Genomic DNA, 23,801 nt, shown 5'->3' on the forward strand with positions numbered 1-23,801 from the left:
GACAGGTGTACTCTCACCTTCTGTTTAATGTTCAGCCACACCCAGGTGATAGAGGGGCGTAGAGCAGTCAGAGCAGAGCAGTCACAGGTGAGACCTGAACAGAGAGGACGTCCAGTTGTCAGCAGCACTGAGTCAACCTGAGGAAGAGGAAGAAGAAGCTGAACCGGCAGTGAGATGGCTCCAACAAGAGGCTCATGTGAGTTTCTCTTCATGAAAACTTGAAATGCAGCAAAGTGAATATTGTGCTGACAGTGTTTGTCCTGAACAGTCGGACGAGGACGTGACAGGCAGGGGAGAGGACACAGAGGAAACGGCCTCCAGCCACTGAGACGGGATCAGATCAGGCAGAGAGGTGTGTCGCTGCGTTACACTCACACATCACAGGGTCACAAATATATCTGTCAGAGGCTTTGTTTCCTGTCCGCTGCGTAATGATCTGGGTATTCAGCACAGACACCTGCGACCACACCTAGGAAACACAAGTCAGCAGCCTCGTCACTGCGCATGTTCAAGGCGGGAATAGGCTCACTGGAGATGAACTGAACCTCTCATGGAGAGTGGACGGGAGCAGGCGGCTGCAGCAGGGGGCGGAGACAAAAAGCTGCTGTCGGGTTTGACAGTTTCCAGCAGCCTTCAGTCTGAAACACTCACATCCTGTCTGATATGATGTTGATTTATTAATAATATTAACAGACCCATATATCAGTTTGTTTTCAGTCTCCAGTTGTTTTATAGATTGATTTATTAAAATGTCTCACAGGTGATCTGTAGTTTATGTTCATGGTTCAGTTTGACCTGTCGCCTCAATGTTTCCTGTTCACAGAATAACCCTTCAAATCAAATCACATCTAAATATCTGAAATTCAACATGAAAAGTTAAACTAAAACCTCATCTTGTTGAGTCAACATCTGAACCAATCAGCTGTTAGATCAAGTGAGAGCCAGGCCTTTCCCATCATGCTCTGGGTCTTACAGTCGGTGGAGAGCAGCTGCAGCGCCTGGCTCTAAAAACTGCACCCGCCTCGCTGTCACGAGATTATTGCTGTACACGTTTGCATGACCTCAGAGCAAGTCGGGACGAAGTCGGACACAAAACTAACTGGCATGCATTGTGCGCTGATCGCCGGTGATCGAATCTGCGCAGGCCTGGCTCATCTCCAACGAGCCGAATGTCGAGCCCGGTCTCACTCCGAAGTCGTCAAAATCCAGCGCTTGTGCAGTGACCTGCAGCGTCAGAAACCAACGTAACCACGTGTGTGTGTTGGCTAATCGTAACCACATGTGTGTGTGTCGGCTAAACGTAACCACGTGTGTGTGTCTCGGCTAAACGTAACCACGTGTGTGTGTTGGCTAAACGCAACCACGTGTGTGTGTGTCGGCTAAACGTAACCACATGTGTGTGTGTGTGTGAGTCAGCTATACGTAACCACGTGTGTGTGTCGGCTAAATGTAACAACGTGAGTGTGTGTTGGCTAAACGTAACAATGTGTGTGTGTGTGTGTGTGTTGGCTAAACGTAACAACGTGTGTGTGTGTGTGTGTGTGTGTGTGTGTTGGCTAAACGTAACAACGTGTGTGTGTGTTGGCTAAACGTAACAACGTGTGTGTGTGTGTGTGTGTTGGCTAAACGTAACAATGTGTGTGTGTGTGTTGGCTAAACATAACAACGTGTGTGTGTGTGTTGGCTAAACGTAACAACGTGTGTGTGTGTCGGCTAAACGTAACCACGTGTGTGTGTGTGAGTCGGCTAAACGTAACCATGTGTGTATGAGTCGGCTAAACGTAACCACATGTGTGTCGGCTTAACGTAACCACGTGTGTGTGTGTGTGTGTCGGCTAAACGTAACCACGTATGTGTCGGCTTAACGTAACCACGTGTGTGTGTGTGTGTGTGTCGGCTAAACGTAACCACGTGTGTGTCAGCTAAATGTAACCACGTCTGTGTGAGTCAGCTAAACATAACTACGTGTGTGTCAGCTAAACATAACCACGTCTGTGTGAGTCGGCTAAACGTAACCACGTGTGTGTCAGCTAAATGTAACCACGTGTGTGTCGGCTAAACGTAACCACGTGTGTGTGTCGGCTAAACGTAACCACGTATGTGTGTGTCGGCTAAACGTAACCACGTGTGTGTGTGTGTGTCAGCTAAACGTAACCACGTGTGTGTGTGTGTGTGTCGGCTAAACGTAACCACGTCTGTGTGAGTCGGCTAAACGTACCCACGTGTGTGTCAGCTAAATGTAACCACGTGTGTGTCGGCTAAACGTAACCACGTGTGTGTGTCGGCTAAACGTAACCACGTATGTGTGTGTCGGCTAAACGTAACCACGTGTGTGTGTGTCGGCTAAACGTAACCACGTGTGTGTGTGTGTTGGCTAAACGTAACAACGTGTGTGTGTGTCGGCTAAACGTAACCACGTGTGTGTGTGTGAGTCGGCTAAACGTAACCATGTGTGTATGAGTCGGCTAAACGTAACCACATGTGTGTCGGCTTAACGTAACCACGTGTGTGTGTGTGTGTGTCGGCTAAACGTAACCACGTATGTGTCGGCTTAACGTAACCACGTGTGTGTGTGTGTGTGTGTCGGCTAAACGTAACCACGTGTGTGTCAGCTAAATGTAACCACGTCTGTGTGAGTCAGCTAAACATAACTACGTGTGTGTCAGCTAAACATAACCACGTCTGTGTGAGTCGGCTAAACGTAACCACGTGTGTGTCAGCTAAATGTAACCACGTGTGTGTCGGCTAAACGTAACCACGTGTGTGTGTCGGCTAAACGTAACCACGTATGTGTGTGTCGGCTAAACGTAACCACGTGTGTGTGTGTGTGTCAGCTAAACGTAACCACGTGTGTGTGTGTGTGTGTCGGCTAAACGTAACCACGTCTGTGTGAGTCGGCTAAACGTACCCACGTGTGTGTCAGCTAAATGTAACCACGTGTGTGTCGGCTAAACGTAACCACGTGTGTGTGTCGGCTAAACGTAACCACGTATGTGTGTGTCGGCTAAACGTAACCACGTGTGTGTGTGTCGGCTAAACGTAACCACGTGTGTGTGTGTGTTGGCTAAACGTAACAACGTGTGTGTGTGTCGGCTAAACGTAACCACGTGTGTGTGTGTGAGTCGGCTAAACGTAACCATGTGTGTATGAGTCGGCTAAACGTAACCACATGTGTGTCGGCTTAACGTAACCACGTGTGTGTGTGTGTGTGTCGGCTAAACGTAACCACGTATGTGTCGGCTTAACGTAACCACGTGTGTGTGTGTGTGTGTGTCGGCTAAACGTAACCACGTGTGTGTCAGCTAAATGTAACCACGTCTGTGTGAGTCAGCTAAACATAACTACGTGTGTGTCAGCTAAACATAACCACGTCTGTGTGAGTCGGCTAAACGTAACCACGTGTGTGTCAGCTAAATGTAACCACGTGTGTGTCGGCTAAACGTAACCACGTGTGTGTGTCGGCTAAACGTAACCACGTATGTGTGTGTCGGCTAAACGTAACCACGTGTGTGTGTGTGTGTCAGCTAAACGTAACCACGTGTGTGTGTGTGTGTGTCGGCTAAACGTAACCACGTCTGTGTGAGTCGGCTAAACGTACCCACGTGTGTGTCAGCTAAATGTAACCACGTGTGTGTCGGCTAAACGTAACCACGTGTGTGTGTCGGCTAAACGTAACCACGTATGTGTGTGTCGGCTAAACGTAACCACGTGTGTGTGTGTCGGCTAAACGTAACCACGTGTGTGTGTGTCGGCTAAACGTAACCACGTGTGTGTGTGTGTGTGTCGGCTAAATGTAACCACGTGTGTGCGTGTCGGCCAAACGTAACCACGTGTGTGTCAGCTAAATGTAACCACGTCTGTGTGAGTCAGCTAAACATAACTACGTGTGTGTCGGCTAAACGTAACCACGTCTGTGTGAGTCGGCTAAACGTAACCACGTGTGTGTCAGCTAAATGTAACCACGTGTGTGTCGGCTAAACGTAACCACGTGTGTGTGTCGGCTAAACGTAACCACGTATGTGTGTGTCGGCTAAACGTAACCACGTGTGTGTGTGTGTGTCAGCTAAACGTAACCACGTGTGTGTGTGTGTGTGTGTGTCGGCTAAATGTAACCACGTGTGTGTGTCGGCTAAACGTAACCACGTCTGTGTGAGTCAGCTAAACGTAACCACGTGTGTGTTGGCTAAAAGTAACCACGTGTGTGTGTCGGCTAAACGTAACCACGTATGTGTGTGTCGGCTAAACGTAACCACGTGTGTGTGTGTGTGTGTCAGCTAAACGTAACCACGTGTGTGTGTGTGTGTGTGTGTATGTCGGCTAAACGTAACCACGTGTGTGTGTCGGCTAAACGTAACCACGTCTGTGTGAGTCGGCTAAACATAACCACGTGTGTGTCAGCTAAATGTAACCACGTGTGTGTCGGCTAAACGTAACCACGTGTGTGTGTGTGTGTCGGCTAAACGTAACCACGTGTGTGTGTGTGTGTCGGCTAAACGTAACCACGTGTGTGAATCAGCTAAACATAACCACGTGTGTGTCGGCTAAACGTAACCACGTCTGTGTGAGTCAGCTAAACGTAACCACGTGTGTGTGTCGGCTAAACTTAACCACGTCTGTGTGAGTCAGCTAAACGTAACCACGTGTGTGTTGGCTAAAAGTAACCACGTCTGTGTGAGTCGGCTAAACGTAACCACGTGTGTGCCAGCTAAATGTAACCACGTGTGTGTCGGCTAAACGTAACCACGTGTGTGTGTGTCGGCTAAACGTAACCACATGTGTGTGTGTGTGTGTGTCGGCTAAACGTAACCACGTGTGTGTGTCGGCTAAATGTAACAACGTGTGTGTGTTGGCTAAACATAACAACGTGTGTGTGTGTGTGTGTGTGTGTGTGTGTGTGTGTGTGTGTGTGTGTGTTGGCTAAACGTAACCACGTGTGTGTGTCGGCTAAACATAACCACGTGTGTGTGTGTGTGTGTGGGCTAAACGTAACCACGTGTGTGTGTGTCGGCTAAACATAACCACATGTGTGTGTGTGTGTGGGCTAAACGTAACCACGTGTGTGTGTGTTGGCTAAACGTAACCACACGTGTGTGTGTTGGCTAAACGTAACCACGTGTGTGTGTGTTGGCTAAACGTAACCACGTGTGTGTGTGTTGGCTAAATGTAACCACGTGTGTGTGAGTCGGCTAAACGTAACCACGTGTGTGTTGGCTAAACGTAACCACGTGTGTGTGTGTTGGCTAAACGTAACCACGTGTGTGTGTTGGCTAAACGTAACCACGTGTGTGTCGGCTTAACGTAACCACGTGTGTGTGTGTTGGCTAAATGTAACCACGTGTGTGTGAGTCGGCTAAACGTAACCACGTGTGTGTTGGCTAAACGTAACCATGTGTGTGTGAGTCGGCTGAACGTAACCACGTGTGTGTGTTGGCTAAACGTAACCACGTGTGTGTGAGTCAGCTAAACGTAACCACGTGTGTGTGAGTCGGCTAAACGTAACCACGTGTGTGTGTTGGCTAAACGTAACCACGTGTGTGTTGGCTAAACGTAACCACGTGTGTGTGTTGGCTAAACGTAACCACGTGTGTGTGAGTCGGCTAAACGTAACCACGTGTGTGTTGGCTAAACGTAATCACGTGTGTGTTGGCTAAACGTAACCACGTGTGTGTGAGTCGGCTAAACGTAACCACGTGTGTGTTGGCTAAACGTAACCACGTGTGTGTTGGCTAAACGTAACCACGTGTGTGTGTGTTGGCTAAACGTAACCACGTGTGTGTGTGTTGGCTAAACGTAACCACGTGTGTGTGTGTTGGCTAAATGTAACCACGTGTGTGTGAGTCGGCTAAACGTAACCACGTGTGTGTTGGCTAAACGTAACCACATGTGTGTGAGTCGGCTAAACGTAACCACGTGTGTGTGTTGGCTAAACGTAACCACGTGTGTGAGTCGGCTAAACGTAACCACGTGTGTGTCAGCTAAATGTAACCACGTGTGTGTCGGCTAAACGTAACCACGTGTGTGTGTCGGCTAAACGTAACCACGTATGTGTGTGTCGGCTAAACGTAACCACGTGTGTGTGTGTGTGTCAGCTAAACGTAACCACGTGTGTGTGTGTGTGTGTCGGCTAAACGTAACCACGTCTGTGTGAGTCGGCTAAACGTACCCACGTGTGTGTCAGCTAAATGTAACCACGTGTGTGTCGGCTAAACGTAACCACGTGTGTGTGTCGGCTAAACGTAACCACGTATGTGTGTGTCGGCTAAACGTAACCACGTGTGTGTGTGTGTGTCAGCTAAACGTAACCACGTGTGTGTGTGTGTGTGTCGGCTAAACGTAACCACGTCTGTGTGAGTCGGCTAAACGTACCCACGTGTGTGTCAGCTAAATGTAACCACGTGTGTGTCGGCTAAACGTAACCACGTGTGTGTGTCGGCTAAACGTAACCACGTATGTGTGTGTCGGCTAAACGTAACCACGTGTGTGTGTGTCGGCTAAACGTAACCACGTGTGTGTGTGTCGGCTAAACGTAACCACGTGTGTGTGTGTGTGTGTCGGCTAAATGTAACCACGTGTGTGCGTGTCGGCCAAACGTAACCACGTGTGTGTCAGCTAAATGTAACCACGTCTGTGTGAGTCAGCTAAACATAACTACGTGTGTGTCGGCTAAACGTAACCACGTCTGTGTGAGTCGGCTAAACGTAACCACGTGTGTGTCAGCTAAATGTAACCACGTGTGTGTCGGCTAAACGTAACCACGTGTGTGTGTCGGCTAAACGTAACCACGTATGTGTGTGTCGGCTAAACGTAACCACGTGTGTGTGTGTGTGTGTCAGCTAAACGTAACCACGTGTGTGTGTGTGTGTCGGCTAAACGTAACCACGTGTGTGTGTCGGCTAAACGTAACCACGTCTGTGTGAGTCAGCTAAACGTAACCACGTGTGTGTTGGCTAAAAGTAACCACGTGTGTGTGTCGGCTAAACGTAACCACGTATGTGTGTGTCGGCTAAATGTAACCACGTGTGTGTGTGTGTGTGTCAGCTAAACGTAACCACGTGTGTGTGTGTGTGTGTGTGTGTATGTCGGCTAAACGTAACCACGTGTGTGTGTCGGCTAAACGTAACCACGTCTGTGTGAGTCGGCTAAACATAACCACGTGTGTGTCAGCTAAATGTAACCACGTGTGTGTCGGCTAAACGTAACCACGTGTGTGTGTGTGTGTCGGCTAAACGTAACCACGTGTGTGTGTGTGTGTCGGCTAAACGTAACCACGTGTGTGTGAGTCAGCTAAACATAACCACGTGTGTGTCGGCTAAACGTAACCACGTCTGTGTGAGTCAGCTAAACGTAACCACGTGTGTGTGTCGGCTAAACTTAACCACGTCTGTGTGAGTCAGCTAAACGTGACCACGTGTGTGTTGGCTAAAAGTAACCACGTCTGTGTGAGTCGGCTAAACGTAACCACGTGTGTGTCAGCTAAATGTAACCACGTGTGTGTCGGCTAAACGTAACCACGTGTGTGTGTGTCGGCTAAACGTAACCACGTGTGTGTGTGTGTGTGTGTCGGCTAAACGTAACCACGTGTGTGTGTCGGCTAAATGTAACAACGTGTGTGTGTTGGCTAAACATAACAACGTGTGTGTGTGTGTGTGTGTGTGTGTGTGTGTGTGTGTGTGTGTGTGTGTGTGTTGGCTAAACGTAACCACGTGTGTGTGTCGGCTAAACATAACCACGTGTGTGTGTGTGTGTGTGGGCTAAACGTAACCACGTGTGTGTGTGTCGGCTAAACATAACCACGTGTGTGTGTGTGTGTGGGCTAAACGTAACCACGTGTGTGTGTGTTGGCTAAACGTAACCACACGTGTGTGTGTTGGCTAAACGTAACCACGTGTGTGTGTGTTGGCTAAACGTAACCACGTGTGTGTGTGTTGGCTAAATGTAACCACGTGTGTGTGAGTCGGCTAAACGTAACCACGTGTGTGTTGGCTAAACGTAACCACGTGTGTGTGTGTTGGCTAAACGTAACCACGTGTGTGTGTGTTGGCTAAACGTAACCACGTGTGTGTTGGCTAAACGTAACCACGTGTGTGTGTGTTGGCTAAATGTAACCACGTGTGTGTGAGTCGGCTAAACGTAACCACGTGTGTGTTGGCTAAACGTAACCACGTGTGTGTGAGTCGGCTAAACATAACTACGTGTGTGTCGGCTAAACGTAACCACGTCTGTGTGAGTCGGCTAAACGTAACCACGTGTGTGTCAGCTAAATGTAACCACGTGTGTGTCGGCTAAACGTAACCACGTGTGTGTGTCGGCTAAACGTAACCACGTATGTGTGTGTCGGCTAAACGTAACCACGTGTGTGTGTGTGTGTGTCAGCTAAACGTAACCACGTATGTGTGTGTGTGTGTGTGTCGGCTAAACGTAACCACGTGTGTGTGTCGGCTAAACGTAACCACGTCTGTGTGAGTCAGCTAAACGTAACCACGTGTGTGTTGGCTAAAAGTAACCACGTGTGTGTGTCGGCTAAACGTAACCACGTATGTGTGTGTCGGCTAAATGTAACCACGTGTGTGTGTGTGTGTGTCAGCTAAACGTAACCACGTGTGTGTGTGTGTGTGTGTGTATGTCGGCTAAACGTAACCACGTGTGTGTGTCGGCTAAACGTAACCACGTCTGTGTGAGTCGGCTAAACATAACCACGTGTGTGTCAGCTAAATGTAACCACGTGTGTGTCGGCTAAACGTAACCACGTGTGTGTGTGTGTGTCGGCTAAACGTAACCACGTGTGTGTGTGTGTGTCGGCTAAACGTAACCACGTGTGTGTGAGTCAGCTAAACATAACCACGTGTGTGTCGGCTAAACGTAACCACGTCTGTGTGAGTCAGCTAAACGTAACCACGTGTGTGTGTCGGCTAAACTTAACCACGTCTGTGTGAGTCAGCTAAACGTAACCACGTGTGTGTTGGCTAAAAGTAACCACGTCTGTGTGAGTCGGCTAAACGTAACCACGTGTGTGTCAGCTAAATGTAACCACGTGTGTGTCGGCTAAACGTAACCACGTGTGTGTGTGTCGGCTAAACGTAACCACGTGTGTGTGTGTGTGTGTGTCGGCTAAACGTAACCACGTGTGTGTGTCGGCTAAATGTAACAACGTGTGTGTGTTGGCTAAACATAACAACGTGTGTGTGTGTGTGTGTGTGTGTGTGTGTGTGTGTGTGTGTGTGTGTTGGCTAAACGTAACCACGTGTGTGTGTCGGCTAAACATAACCACGTGTGTGTGTGTGTGTGTGGGCTAAACGTAACCACGTGTGTGTGTGTCGGCTAAACATAACCACGTGTGTGTGTGTGTGTGGGCTAAACGTAACCACGTGTGTGTGTGTTGGCTAAACGTAACCACACGTGTGTGTGTTGGCTAAACGTAACCACGTGTGTGTGTGTTGGCTAAACGTAACCACGTGTGTGTGTGTTGGCTAAATGTAACCACGTGTGTGTGAGTCGGCTAAACGTAACCACGTGTGTGTTGGCTAAACGTAACCACGTGTGTGTGTGTTGGCTAAACGTAACCACGTGTGTGTGTGTTGGCTAAACGTAACCACGTGTGTGTTGGCTAAACGTAACCACGTGTGTGTGTGTTGGCTAAATGTAACCACGTGTGTGTGAGTCGGCTAAACGTAACCACGTGTGTGTTGGCTAAACGTAACCACGTGTGTGTGAGTCGGCTAAACATAACTACGTGTGTGTCGGCTAAACGTAACCACGTCTGTGTGAGTCGGCTAAACGTAACCACGTGTGTGTCAGCTAAATGTAACCACGTGTGTGTCGGCTAAACGTAACCACGTGTGTGTGTCGGCTAAACGTAACCACGTATGTGTGTGTCGGCTAAACGTAACCACGTGTGTGTGTGTGTGTGTCAGCTAAACGTAACCACGTGTGTGTGTGTGTGTGTGTGTCGGCTAAACGTAACCACGTGTGTGTGTCGGCTAAACGTAACCACGTCTGTGTGAGTCAGCTAAACGTAACCACGTGTGTGTTGGCTAAAAGTAACCACGTGTGTGTGTCGGCTAAACGTAACCACGTATGTGTGTGTCGGCTAAATGTAACCACGTGTGTGTGTGTGTGTGTCAGCTAAACGTAACCACGTGTGTGTGTGTGTGTGTGTGTATGTCGGCTAAACGTAACCACGTGTGTGTGTCGGCTAAACGTAACCACGTCTGTGTGAGTCGGCTAAACATAACCACGTGTGTGTCAGCTAAATGTAACCACGTGTGTGTCGGCTAAACGTAACCACGTGTGTGTGTGTGTGTCGGCTAAACGTAACCACGTGTGTGTGTGTGTGTCGGCTAAACGTAACCACGTGTGTGTGAGTCAGCTAAACATAACCACGTGTGTGTCGGCTAAACGTAACCACGTCTGTGTGAGTCAGCTAAACGTAACCACGTGTGTGTGTCGGCTAAACTTAACCACGTCTGTGTGAGTCAGCTAAACGTAACCACGTGTGTGTTGGCTAAAAGTAACCACGTCTGTGTGAGTCGGCTAAACGTAACCACGTGTGTGTCAGCTAAATGTAACCACGTGTGTGTCGGCTAAACGTAACCACGTGTGTGTGTGTCGGCTAAACGTAACCACGTGTGTGTGTGTGTGTGTGTCGGCTAAACGTAACCACGTGTGTGTGTCGGCTAAATGTAACAACGTGTGTGTGTTGGCTAAACATAACAACGTGTGTGTGTGTGTGTGTGTGTGTGTGTGTGTGTGTGTGTGTGTGTGTTGGCTAAACGTAACCACGTGTGTGTGTCGGCTAAACATAACCACGTGTGTGTGTGTGTGTGTGGGCTAAACGTCACCACGTGTGTGTGTGTCGGCTAAACATAACCACGTGTGTGTGTGTGTGTGGGCTAAACGTAACCACGTGTGTGTGTGTTGGCTAAACGTAACCACACGTGTGTGTGTTGGCTAAACGTAACCACGTGTGTGTGTGTTGGCTAAACGTAACCACGTGTGTGTGTGTTGGCTAAATGTAACCACGTGTGTGTGAGTCGGCTAAACGTAACCACGTGTGTGTTGGCTAAACGTAACCACGTGTGTGTGTGTTGGCTAAACGTAACCACGTGTGTGTGTGTTGGCTAAACGTAACCACGTGTGTGTTGGCTAAACGTAACCACGTGTGTGTGTGTTGGCTAAATGTAACCACGTGTGTGTGAGTCGGCTAAACGTAACCACGTGTGTGTTGGCTAAACGTAACCACGTGTGTGTGAGTCGGCTAAACGTAACCACGTGTGTGTGTTGGCTAAACGTAACCACGTGTGTGTGAGTCAGCTAAACGTAACCACGTGTGTGTGAGTCGGCTAAACGTAACCACGTGTGTGTGTTGGCTAAACGTAACCACGTGTGTGTTGGCTAAACGTAACCACGTGTGTGTGAGTCGGCTAAACGTAACCACGTGTGTGTTGGCTAAACGTAACCATGTGTGTGTTGGCTAAACGTAACCACGTGTGTGTGAGTCGGCTAAACGTAACCACGTGTGTGTTGGCTAAACGTAACCACGTGTGTGTGAGTCAGCTAAACGTAACCACGTGTGTGTGAGTCGGCTAAACGTAACCACGTGTGTGTGTTGGCTAAACGTAACCACGTGTGTGTTGGCTAAACGTAACCACGTGTGTGTGTTGGCTAAACGTAACCACGTGTGTGTGAGTCGGCTAAACGTAACCACGTGTGTGTTGGCTAAACGTAACCACGTGTGTGTGTTGGCTAAACGTAACCACGTGTGTGTGAGTCGGCTAAACGTAACCACGTGTGTGTTGGCTAAACGTAACCACGTGTGTGTGAGTCGGCTAAACGTAACCACATGTGTGTTGGCTAAACGTAACCACGTGTGTGTGAGTCGGCTAAACGTAACCATGTGTTTGTTGAACAGAAGTTTATTTTTTTTATTTTTTCACTGGTAATAGGTTTGTCTTGTAGCAGCAGAGGGCGTGGTGTGTAGGGCTGATTCATCGACATAATCGATTATGAAAATATGTCGATTTGCAAACATGCGTCGCCGAGTCGTAATAAATGAAGCTGCACCCGCTGAAAGCGTGGAGTCCTCCAGAAAACGAGCTGCAGCTGAAAATCTCGCCAACAAAGTGAAAATGAGTCCTGACAGGAGGAAAACTGCAGCACTGACACTCAGAGAGACGGTGGCAGAGAGCACCATGCTGTTTACTGCTGGTCTCCACCCAAACATGATGTATATCAGGACTATCAACAACAAACGTGTCTCTGTCAGTCTGAGTCACTTTAACTTTGTGCACAGCGTGCACCATCTGATGGTGTTATCCACTGTCTGATATGTTGTGTTTGTTAACGAGCAACATTAACCAACATTACAGACGGTTGTTACGCTCTATAAACGGTTTCATTATTTTCCTCGCCCCACACTGATGCATTAATACATTTAGCAGTAATTATATTTAGTGCGTATCACTGCAGCTATGAATTAAATCCACGTCAGAAACATTTTGAGTTTTAAGTCAAGTACTGAAGAACAAATCCTGATTCTACAGTTGAGGTAACGGACTGCTGCCATATACAGGGATTCAATTATTTAATTATGTATGTGTTACAGTGATGCTTAGAGGTTCAGTACTTTCTGATCAGGTATCTGACACAGATCATTATTATTATTATTATCATGACACAACAGTGACATTCAAAATATGCTGCTATTATCATTGCTTTAGAGATGACTGAATAAAATATTGAAATATTTATGAGACAAGTTTTTGTAATTTAAGTGTTATATTAATCGAGTTTTTTTTTTTTTAAATGATCAGTAAATAAGTCGTTCGATGACTCGATTAATCCAAAAAAAAAAAAACAAGATGAAGAATAATGGTTAGGTGCAGCCCTAGTATCAGCAGGTGTCGAGTGGCTCGTTTATAACCACGGTCTACGTCCGGTGAGTCAGGACGTGTCCACGTGGCGTCCTTCTTCAGCGGGGACAGGGCGCTAGGGAGCGTTTTTTTGATGATGCACTGCGCGTGGGTTTTGTTTCTATGACAACAATATCTTGACACAAACATTAGACTGGTAGCTATTAGGGATGTCCCGATCCAGCTTTTTCCATTTCCAATCCGATACCAATATTACAGCCTTGAGTTTTGGCTGATACCAATCCGATCCAAGCGCGTATTATACATATTCACTTATTTTGTTGTCAGTCATGTTAGAAAAGGTTTGATCAAGCAATATTACTCTAACAAGAACAACTACTTAATCGGGTTAGTTAGAATGATCCACAACAGTTGGTATGAGAAACTGACCTGTTTGTTGTTAACAGGGTTAAATAAACAAACTTTAAACTTGAACATTAACATTAAATAAAAAATATAGCTGGTTTGCTTTGGCCCCTTAATAAATAGAAAATAAATCAACACAAGAAATCTTTAAAATGTCTAACACTGAAATTAAAATAGCAGCAAGACTCCACACACTTGTGCTTTGCTCCCCTAATGAATAAAAAAAAGATTAACACCACAAGACATTGTTGACATTTAACAAACAATGCAGCCTTTCCTTTTCAGTTATTTTAGTAGTGTCAGTGCCAGCCTGGTGCACAGGCACACAATATTGTACAACTGTTTAAACAAGCAATAGTCCATCCAGGCTCCAGTTTCACTAATTGTGCCCAAAACAATGCCATCAGTGCTCTTTACTTAAACAGTAAGAGTGTAAACCAAATAAAAATATCACTCTCAAGTTGACCACTACTCCTCCTACCCTACCCTCCGTGTGTGTCTGCCGTCTGCATGCTGGCCTGGTGGATTGATAGTAAGAGCTGGAGCGGATCTCTGGAATGGACCGCTTGAGCGCTGGGCTGGCCGGAAAACCTGGATCGGACTTCGTGAAAAACTGGATCGGAGTTCTTGGATCGGCATTTTTTCATGCAGTCCGATCCGATGCCGATGCCCGTTTTTTGATATTCGGATAGGTATCGGCTGACGATATTAGCAAAAAACGGGCATCGGCATCGGACATCCCTAGTAGCTAACATACTGCTACATCAACACAGGGTCGATTGCACAGTTAACAACAAGCTAACAAAGCTAACGGTGAACACCACGCTCAGCAGCATCATCCAGTGATGTTGTCTTGTTGTGACTGCAGCTGAGCTAAAGCAGCGACGTCATGGCCGTCTATCTAAAAAATACAGCGATTTTCAACGAGGAGTGCTCGGAACGACCACACAAAAAATGCAGAACGGTCTGAAAAGAAAAGCCCCTGAGCACGTCTCTTTTTCTCTAAGCAGAAGCAAATTCTCTCTCCTCACTGGAACAAATGAAAAATGGTGCTGGTGGTAAGAAATAAACGTAATGTGGCCACAGGCTCTCAGACTGCAGACAGGCCGAGGCTCCGATCACTGGCAAAAATGCCTTAGAGAGCACTTAGAGCACAGAAACATGAGGCGTGTAGAAACGCAAAAACAGCAAGCAAAAAGTTTAGTTCACGTTAAAAACAATCACAAAAAGCTCCATTGTCATTATAAACTCTAAGCTCAGGTCGTTTAGCTCGGGATATTTCTCAACCTCAACAACAAGTCTCTCCTCATCCATTCTTCATCACACATGAGACACAGCAACAGCTACAGAGTTCTCTTCATGGTGAGGAGAGGAGTCGAGCTGCTGTGGGAGCTGGTCTGTACATGCACAGAGTGAGTGGAGGAAAAATACATTTAATTCAGGGGCGTCGAGGCTGGAAAAAGGATAGTGGCGTGAAGTGCCACAGGGCGTCCAGCAGTGTGACATGTGTCTAGCTGCCGCCGGTGTGGGGTTGTACATTGAAAATAATGGGGCGTATTTTTTGAATCGCCGGGTTCAGCACTGGTGTGTTTTTATCTTAAGGGTGGTTTGGGCTCAATGACATGATCTCCTGCTCACAACACAATAATCACATGATGTTCACGAGGTTGAGAGCCATTGAAAAAATGTATCCTGAACTTTAAATCTGTTTCTTTCCCCAGCTGGGAACCAGGAAACACAAACAGCAACTGAGAGACGTCTGTTGAAGATGGTTGTGTCGACGCTGCAGCCCTTGGTAATCACACAAGATGCTAACTTTCAGAGTTTCGTTAAAGCACTGGACCCCTGTCTTCAAATTCCCACCACATCTGTGATCCGCTCGCAGCTGCTCAGCTTCTACCAAGAAAAAACAAACAGTTTGCGATTGATCTTGGCCTCCGCTGACCACGTTGTGCTAACATGTGAGCTGTGGGCCTCCGGAGCTGAAGACTACTGTCTGACGGTGGGTTGCCATTTTGTGAACAAGTATGGGAACCTCAAGTCTTACATGCTCCAAACTACCAGCCTGTTCGGAGACGATTCTGCAGCCAACATTCAGAATCAGCTCTCAGCCGTCATGGAGGCGTGGGGCATTGAAGAAAAGGTCCACACTGTGATCAGAGCTGGGATGCCACAACTGAAAACAGTTAAAACCAAATGGACACACATGCCTTGTTTTGCTGACACCTTGAATGTGTTATTTAAGGATCTGATGAGTGACGAGGAGCTGTCGAATGTTCTCACAAAGTGTCAGAGGATCGTCAGGTTCTTTACGTATGATGCTGAGGCTGAGAAGATGCTCAGAGAGATTCAGAAGAAGCTCAAAGTGACACAGGATGAGCTGATCATGTACTCTGGGGACCGATGGCTTCCCTGGCTGCAAATGCTTCAACGACTGAATGAGCAGTACAAGGCCATGGTGATGGTGCTTGATGACAGAGGCAAGACAGATTTAATTCTGAATGAAACGGATAAAGAGAAAATCAGGAACATCATCTCAGCTCTGAAACCCTTGAAGGAAGCAGCGTCCACAATGGAAAAGGGGTTTGAGACCATTTCGGCCATGCTGCCACTGCTGAAGAAACTCATGAACAATCTCAGAGAGGAAGAAAAGAAAAAGAATCTTGTGGCGCAGACACTGTTGTCAAAATGTGAAAAGAAATTTGGTGACGTAAACAACCACGTACTGGCTCCCATCACGTTCCTTGATCCAAGATTCAAAAACCAGCTGGGAGAGCAAAACAAAAAACAAGCGATGACGAAGATCATGAAGGATCTCGCTGCAGGCCCCGCCTCCTCCTCTGCTCCTTATCTGAGGGCTGTACTGGACAGGTACATGGACCACGAGTCGACTTCAGAGACGTCAAACCCTTTGTCCTGGTGGAGGCACACAGGAAAGCAGCATTACGGCGAACTAAGCCAGCTCGCTCTGAAGAAACTTGGGGTTGTCTCTACCGCTGTTCCCCTGGAGAGAGCTTTCTCCGATGAAGGTGATCGATTCTGTAAACTTAGGAGCTCCATTGAGCCCGAAAACCTCAACATGATCCTGTTCCTCAACAGCAACTGGTCCACAATATCTTAGATACAAATCTGTTGATCTCTGCACAGATGAAAACACACACACCCAACTGAACTCACCCCAGCAAGCCAAATGACGTCCGGTTAACGTCGTGTTGATGTCATTCGGAGACGTTCCGGACTAGTCTAAATCACGGCCAAATAGGCGACGTTTTAGACGTCATTTCCAGGATGTCCTCACCAAGACGTCACCTCGACAGCTTGAAATGACGTTCAAATGTCCCCCTATAGAAGGAATCGCCTTGTTGTTTACAAATACTAATGGGTAGAAAACCAGCAGAGTTTATATATATATATATATATATATATATATATATATATATATGTGCAGGGGTGGGTAGTCATTTACCTTCGTTACAACTACTGCATATTTCCAAATAGTCCCCCGGTGGCAAATAGCCGCTGGGCACACCTAGTAGCCGCTGGGAGTTTGACCCCATTTTGCGTATTAAACGCTGGTCCGATTAAACACCGGTCCGATTATTTCCTCATTCATTGCCTCAAGGAGGGGTGCGCTTTTACGCACGGGTCAGTGGTGAAGTGGTGCACATGACTCGTGCTATGGACGGACGGACAGACAGCCACGTATCTAAAACAGGTAATACATCTGGCTACATCTTTCCCACATCAAATATCCGTGATCGCCTTGATCCGCATGAGTAAAAGCACACACAGTGCGTGTCCTCTCACCGCGGATGCTGTGATTTGATGGTCCGGTACTCATTGTAGCCCACTCTTATAAGACCCAATAATAATAAGTTAGTGTGGACCTATATGCCATGCCTTTTAATAAAATTACCAGAAGAGTTCGCTGAAAAGCAGGTAATGTCTGAATTACTCGTGTGCGTCCCCGGTGAAAATCGCTGACATGCATGGGGAATACAGCTTCTACAGGCTCGCCATAGCTTACTGTCAGGACTCAGGGACCAGAATTCGGGATGGCGGACCGTCGGGATGGCGATATTTTGGTGTAGCGGCCTGTAACTGTTGGTTAAATGGCCCGTTCGGATAACTGGGGCTTTACTGGTATAATGCAATAGCACCACCCTGCGGTGAACCCCGTGTACACGACAAAAATGACTGGAGCCAGTGAAGAGCTTCTTTTGTTTGAAAAGAGCCAACTAAGTTAGCATGTTAGAGATTTATGCACATATAATCCCAGTTTAGGACATATTTCTTACAAAACAAGGGAGAGATGGGATTTTCATTTTGTTACTGACGTGGTCATTTGTAAAATAGTTCACCTGACACCTGGTGATCTGGCAGGAAAGTCCTACAGGGACCTGTTATACCTTTACAAACACATTTTGGCAACATGTAAAGCTGGAACTTGGGAACATTATAGTGCTATTGTTTACCATATATTGTTTCTTAATTATTTTATTGGATTTTATTTATTTTGTTAACAGCGAAAAAGACGTAGAAAAGACAAATTAGTTGGGATGTCATTTCTGTTTTAAAGCAAGGTCATCCACTCAAATTACAGAGGTGAGGAAAAGAGGGGCAGAGTGAAGGAGATGGAGAGAGGAAGATCGGTACCTGCTTCATTAAAAAAAAGTTTGATCAACAAGTGCTGTTTTTTCATTATTTTGCACTGGTCCGCAGCACCCTAAAAAATATTCAAATGGAAAGTAACTTGTACTTGAGTAAATTATTAACCAGGTACTTTTTACTTTTACTTGAGTAGGTTTCTCAAATAGTAATTTTACTTCTACTTGAGTAATTTTTTATGGCAGTAATTGTACTTTTCAGTACTCTACCCACCCCTGTATATATGTGTATATGTGTATATATATATATATATACACATATATATATCTATATAAACTCTGCTGGTTTTCTACCCCTAAGTATTTGTAAACAACAAGGCGATTCCCTCTAATCAGCTGTGATCTGGCCCACTTTCTTCACCAATCGCCAAGAAGACTCAAACTTCGGTCGCAATCTAAAAAGTTTTTGTACTACGCCTTCACTTAATCACATGAATAAATAAATTAATTAATTAATACATATATATATATAATAGAGATGGGGTAATAGTCTCTGATGTGACTGGTCATGATGTGACTCAATCACGACCCCAGTCGGGCTCTCTCGGACACGTCCGGGTCCGTCCGTGTTTGCTGGGACAGATTAACCCCGGGCCACTGCGTCCTACAAAACTCCAGGATGCTGCGATCACAAGAACTGACACAAATTCAGCCAATCCCCCTGAATTCTGCACGACCTCACCACTTTGTCAAAACAGGAATAACCTCCTTTTACTGTCGAGCTGCTGCTGCTGTGTTAGCTCGTGCTAACCAGGCAGAGAGAGCAGGAGGACAGTGATTCAAGGCGACGGTCCTGCAGCACTCCATCAAAGCTGCATTTCAGCTCCCCCCATCACAAACAGATTGTAATTCTGTGGGAAACACCAGAGGCTCATAGAAACAGGCATCAAACTATATTTGCAATAATCACTTGGCCCCAAAACTTTACTGCAAATAAACGGCTCTGAACTCAAAACATGAGCTGCAGCTTTTACGAAGCGCTGCCGTGAAATCAGACATTTCAAATATGGAGGAGCTGATAAAAAGACCTCTTCAGTGTCACAGATGTTGACGTGACGACAGAAACTTGATTTTCAACTTAAGGTTTTTTGTGTTTGTCTTATTTAGTGTGCCGGGGAAGCACAAGGCAACAGTGCTTATTATGCGTCCGTCCTCTTCTGCTTCACCTTCTGTTTGGACTCTCACTGCGCTACTCGTCTTGTACTGTTGCCAACACAAGGACAAAAAGACAAAAGTACATCAACACATGCAGAATGATCAGGGACAGTGTGCTATGACTTTAATCCCCCCGGCCATTTTCACAACAATCTAAAAAAAACGCCGCCTCTCTACACAACCCTTGTAACCGACGCAGACGTGCAGTGGAGCGTTTCAGACACTCCCAGGAACTAATGTAAATACACCCCTTGTCTCTGTTGGATGCACAGATCAGTTCTCTTGCTAACAGAAACTGTACATGAAATATAAATACAGCGAATGGATGTATTTTTAACAACTAAATATCTTCATAAGGATTATTGATGGTAAAACCTCTGCAGGTTACAGCACCGACACAGGAGGAAATAACAACAGTTAACACAGACCTTCATGTCCTGTTTACTCACTCGCTGGTGACAGAAGCACAAATATCAAGGACAATGACCAAATTGACAAAATCTGCACAGCTACAAAATCTGGCAGGCGAAATGCTCCCGATCAGGTATGGCACCTTGTGATGGACGAAACAAAACCGGGTTGCAGGTGGACCTCAGAGAGCTGAATCGTCCTTCTCGACTCTCTTACATCAAGATGGCAGCAGAGAACTGAAACAGGGACTAATTCATCTCATACGGCGTCTAGCTTTAGTGGATCATAACATATCAGGTTTGGAATTAATCTGCAGATGCTCCAGTTCAAAATGAGACCAAACCACGGCAAAAGACAAAACAAAACAAAACATGAGGCTGACAGCTCCAGTAGTTTGTGAGACCAGCTGCAGACAGACAGATTCACACGCACACAAACCTAAGATTAAAGACGTGAGCTTGTGAGGTCGTCGTGGGTTCAGCTGCTGGACAGGGAGGATAAAAGTGGTGAATGAAAAGTGATAAAGCGGCGCTCGTTATGACCGCTGAGCCTCTCCAGTCCACCTCAGCAGCATGTGGAGCTGAAACAGTGACACTAAGTTTTGGCATCACAAATCAAAGATGGCACTGAAAAAGGAAACGCTGGTGCTGAAAAAAGGCCTTAAAATTGTTTTATTATGATTATTTTGCATTCTTAAGTTTTTCAAGACAATCATTAGTCTTTACTGTTTTTTTCACTGACAGTTTTGTTTTTGTTTTGTTTTGTTTTGTTTTTTTAAATTATGAGACAAAATAAAAAAAAAAAAAAATTAATTAAAAAAAGAAAAATAAATAATTCCAAAGATGGCTTCTGTCATTTCAGGTAGTTCTTTTCAAGCTATTTTATTTTTCTGATATGTTTGGTTTTAATTTGTTATTTGATGTCATTTAAAAAAAAAAAAAAGGGGAGAAACTGAGGTCATGATTGACAGCTGTGTGTGCCAACCGGTGTGCTCGCTGTCTGTGGCGCTGCTCAGGATTTAGTCGGACAGTGTGTGGGCGGGAACTTGATACTGGCAGACTTTGACTCCAAGTGATGTCACCATCTCAAGATGGCAGTGGTCGTATCTGAATATATATATACATACATACATACATACATACACACACATATATATATATATATATGTATGTGGTCTCACTCTGAAGTCATTGAATACTGGCGCTTGGTCCGTGACTTCAGGTGTCAGACAGCGACGATGATGATACGCAGCTGGTCAGTGTGTAACAGCACCTGACAGCGTCAGGGGGGAAACACAGCGGGACAACAACAAAAGTTAAGGCAGTGGAAATATATATATATAATAAAATTATATAAAATTAATAATTAAAGATAAGAAGTAAAATTTTAGTGGTTATTAGAAAATTGTTTTCAAAATTCTATTTATTTTAATTTTGATGCTAAAACAGATCAAACTGGTTATACTGGGCAGCTCCTGTGTGTGTGTGTGTGTGTGTGTGTGTGTGTGTGTGTCCTGCAGCCAGCAGGGGGAGCCACCACCACACAGATATCTGAACACAAAGTTTCACTGATCGTCATCTGTTCTTTGATTCAACGTGTCGAAACATTTCACACATTTTATTTTAATATATTTTATCTAATTTTTCTGATTCTAAAATGTTGAAGAGATTCAGGTTTAAGATGATTTTAAATGTGTGGAACAAACAGCATGTTGAAAATCTGTTTTATAACTCAGACAGTTTCTTGCTCTGATGATGTCATGTACTCAGTTTGATTTCTCTGTGGCTGTGATGTCATATTTCATGTGAAACATCTTGTAACTGCAGAAATAAAGTGTTTAATGTGTTTAATTCCAGAGGTGGAGGAAGACTGTGATCTTTTACTGGTGTGAAAGTATTAACACTCCTCTCTGTGCTGACGCTCCGCTCTGCGCTGCAGGTCTCAGTCAAAATCTATCCTCCTGGGACCCAGAAGAAAAAAGTTTTGATATCATGATTTGTTTTATGTAATTTAAGTATTAGACTTGAAAGAAACATTTTGCATCAAAAAAAATTTTCAAAAATATTATTTATTTATTTTTCATCACACGTCCTCCATCGGGACTTAGTCGGGTCTTAAATTTCCAGAGTTAGTCATTGAGTTTCAATGGGACTATGGGGTATTTTATGCTTTATCTCTAAATATATGAGCTACAAGAACTTTTACTCCCCTGGAATTATGATGTGGCTGTCTTCAATGCTTAACACTATGATGGACAGCTGTAGCAACGTAGAGTGTATTCTTAATAGCTATAGCAATGGGCCTGATGTTGCAGTCAGGCTGGATACTTTCCTCCAAGGTGCCTCTTGCCTGGGGCCCCAGAGTGTCTTGAAACGAGCAAAGCTCAACACAAACGGGGCTGTGACACGTCCCCTCCTTCACAGGTAAACACAGACCGGAAACACGTCACAGACTGACGCTGACAATAAAATCTGATCCGAACAATCGATCAAAGTCTCTCAGAGCGGAACCAGGATCAATATGAAACTGATCACTTCCTGTAAAGACAATAAACATCTCATCAAAGAACACATTTAATTACGTCACTCAAACACATTCACACCTGCAGCTTACCTGCGATGAGCACGAGCAGTTCCTGTGTGGCCGCGTGCACGCGCACAAGAACTCCCACTTTACAGAGGAAACCCTGGGGAAACCCTACCAAAATAAAAGCACGAAATGAAAGAAATAAAGTTTAGACAACGACGTCAGAGGACGTGATGTGATCACAGACCGTCTGCAGGAAGCACTTCTTAAATCTTCTCCGAATTTAACCAAAGTTAAGACAAATCATATTTATTAAAGGAGCTATATGTAAGAAATATAAAGCAAATAGTCGTAAAATCCTCCTAATTTGTCACAGAGACTAAGGAATAATGTTCATATAACATACTGATCTCACCGACAACAATAGTACAGCCAGAATATTTGCATTTAAAAATCATGTTTATGTTTTGAATTTGTGTTTTGGCCTGTTGCACCACCCACCGCCGTCTACCAGTCACACAGTCAGTAGAGTCTCAGCATCAGTTACAGTTATGACTGAGCTACAGCAGCACGGCAAGCAGCATTAGCAGTGTCCCAGTACATAGCGTTAGCATAGACTGTATAAGAGCATTAGCAGCCGGCTCCTCCTCAGCTGTATCCCAGCAGCAGCGTTAGCAGCAGAGAAGCCGGACTTGCTCGAACGGTCCGCTGGAAAACCAAAGATCAAGGACGTGGCGACGCGGCCCTGCCACAGCAGCCGCCCGTGGGCAAACAAATCAGTCTCCAGCGTGCCGCTGTCCAGCAACCTCAAATCTGTAGGGGAGGGGGGGCGGACACAACTCGCGGCAGTATTTTGAATTTGACCTGCAGCGTCAGAAACAAATGAAAAAAGGCGTCTTGAATGTTGGCGTGATGCTCAGCTGGTCGCTGTTATAGTTTTAGGGCACCTGGAGGCATCAGGGGACAATGGTGAGAGTCAAGGTGATGAAAAGGGTGGATGGGTCCAACAAACACCAACCTTCACCTGGGAGAGCAGTGTTCACTGTGCACCTGTTGTTGAAGGAAACAAAACATCAGTTGGTGGTGTTGTACTGACGTAGTGCTTTTATTTTGAAAGAGACTGTATCAAACTGTACATTTCCTGTGAAAACAGAAGTGTATTTTGAAAACAGACAATGCATGTAACAGGCTGAAGTTGACACGGCGTCCCAGAACGTCAACAACCAACACACCCAGGGTACCTTGGACGTCATATGTGGACGTGGAAAGTCCATGAGCAAACGTGGACATGTGACGAGGTCACAGTGAGGATGGGTTTCTCCTCATGATGAAGTTCTAAGAAAATCCTCAGAATTATGACGTTTCCCCTTAAAGTTAAGACTTAAAGTTAAGACTTAGAGTTTCCCCTTAAAGTTAAGACTTAAAGTTTCCCCTTAAAGTTAAGACTATGAGTTTCCCCTTAAAGTTAAGACTATGAGTTTCCCCTTAAAGTTAAGACTTAAAGTTTCCCCTTAAAGTTAAGATTTAAAGTTAAGACTTGGAGTTTCCCCTTAAAGTTAAGACTTAACTTTAGGACTTAAAGTTAAGACTTAGAGTTTCTCCTTAAAGTTAAGACTTAAAGTTGAGGCTTAAACTTAAGACTTAAAGTTAAGACTTAGAGTTTCCCCCGAAAGTTAAGACTTAAAGTTAAGACTTAGAGTTTCCCCTTAAAGTTAAGACTTAACATTAAGGCTTAAACTTAAGACTTAGAGTTAAGACTTAGAGTTTC

General features: G+C 45.5%; 1 protein-coding gene across 1 annotated transcript; it reads left to right on the plus strand.

Annotated features, from left to right (window-relative positions):
• Nucleotides 1-52: 52 nt before the first annotated feature.
• Nucleotides 53-21,362, plus strand: LOC117254490 (E3 SUMO-protein ligase ZBED1). The gene is made up of 3 exons (XM_033622837.2): nt 53-196; nt 269-352; nt 14,996-21,362. The coding sequence occupies exons 1-3, from the start codon at nt 175-177 to the stop codon at nt 16,393-16,395; spliced, it is 1,506 nt and encodes a 501-aa protein (XP_033478728.2). The 5' UTR covers nt 53-174; the 3' UTR covers nt 16,396-21,362.
• The last annotated feature ends 2,439 nt before the right edge of the window (nt 21,363-23,801 follow it).

The sequence above is a fragment of the Epinephelus lanceolatus genome, chromosome 6 (genome assembly GCF_041903045.1).
Source record: "Epinephelus lanceolatus isolate andai-2023 chromosome 6, ASM4190304v1, whole genome shotgun sequence".
In the NCBI taxonomy this organism is placed as follows: domain Eukaryota; kingdom Metazoa; phylum Chordata; class Actinopteri; order Perciformes; family Serranidae; genus Epinephelus; species Epinephelus lanceolatus.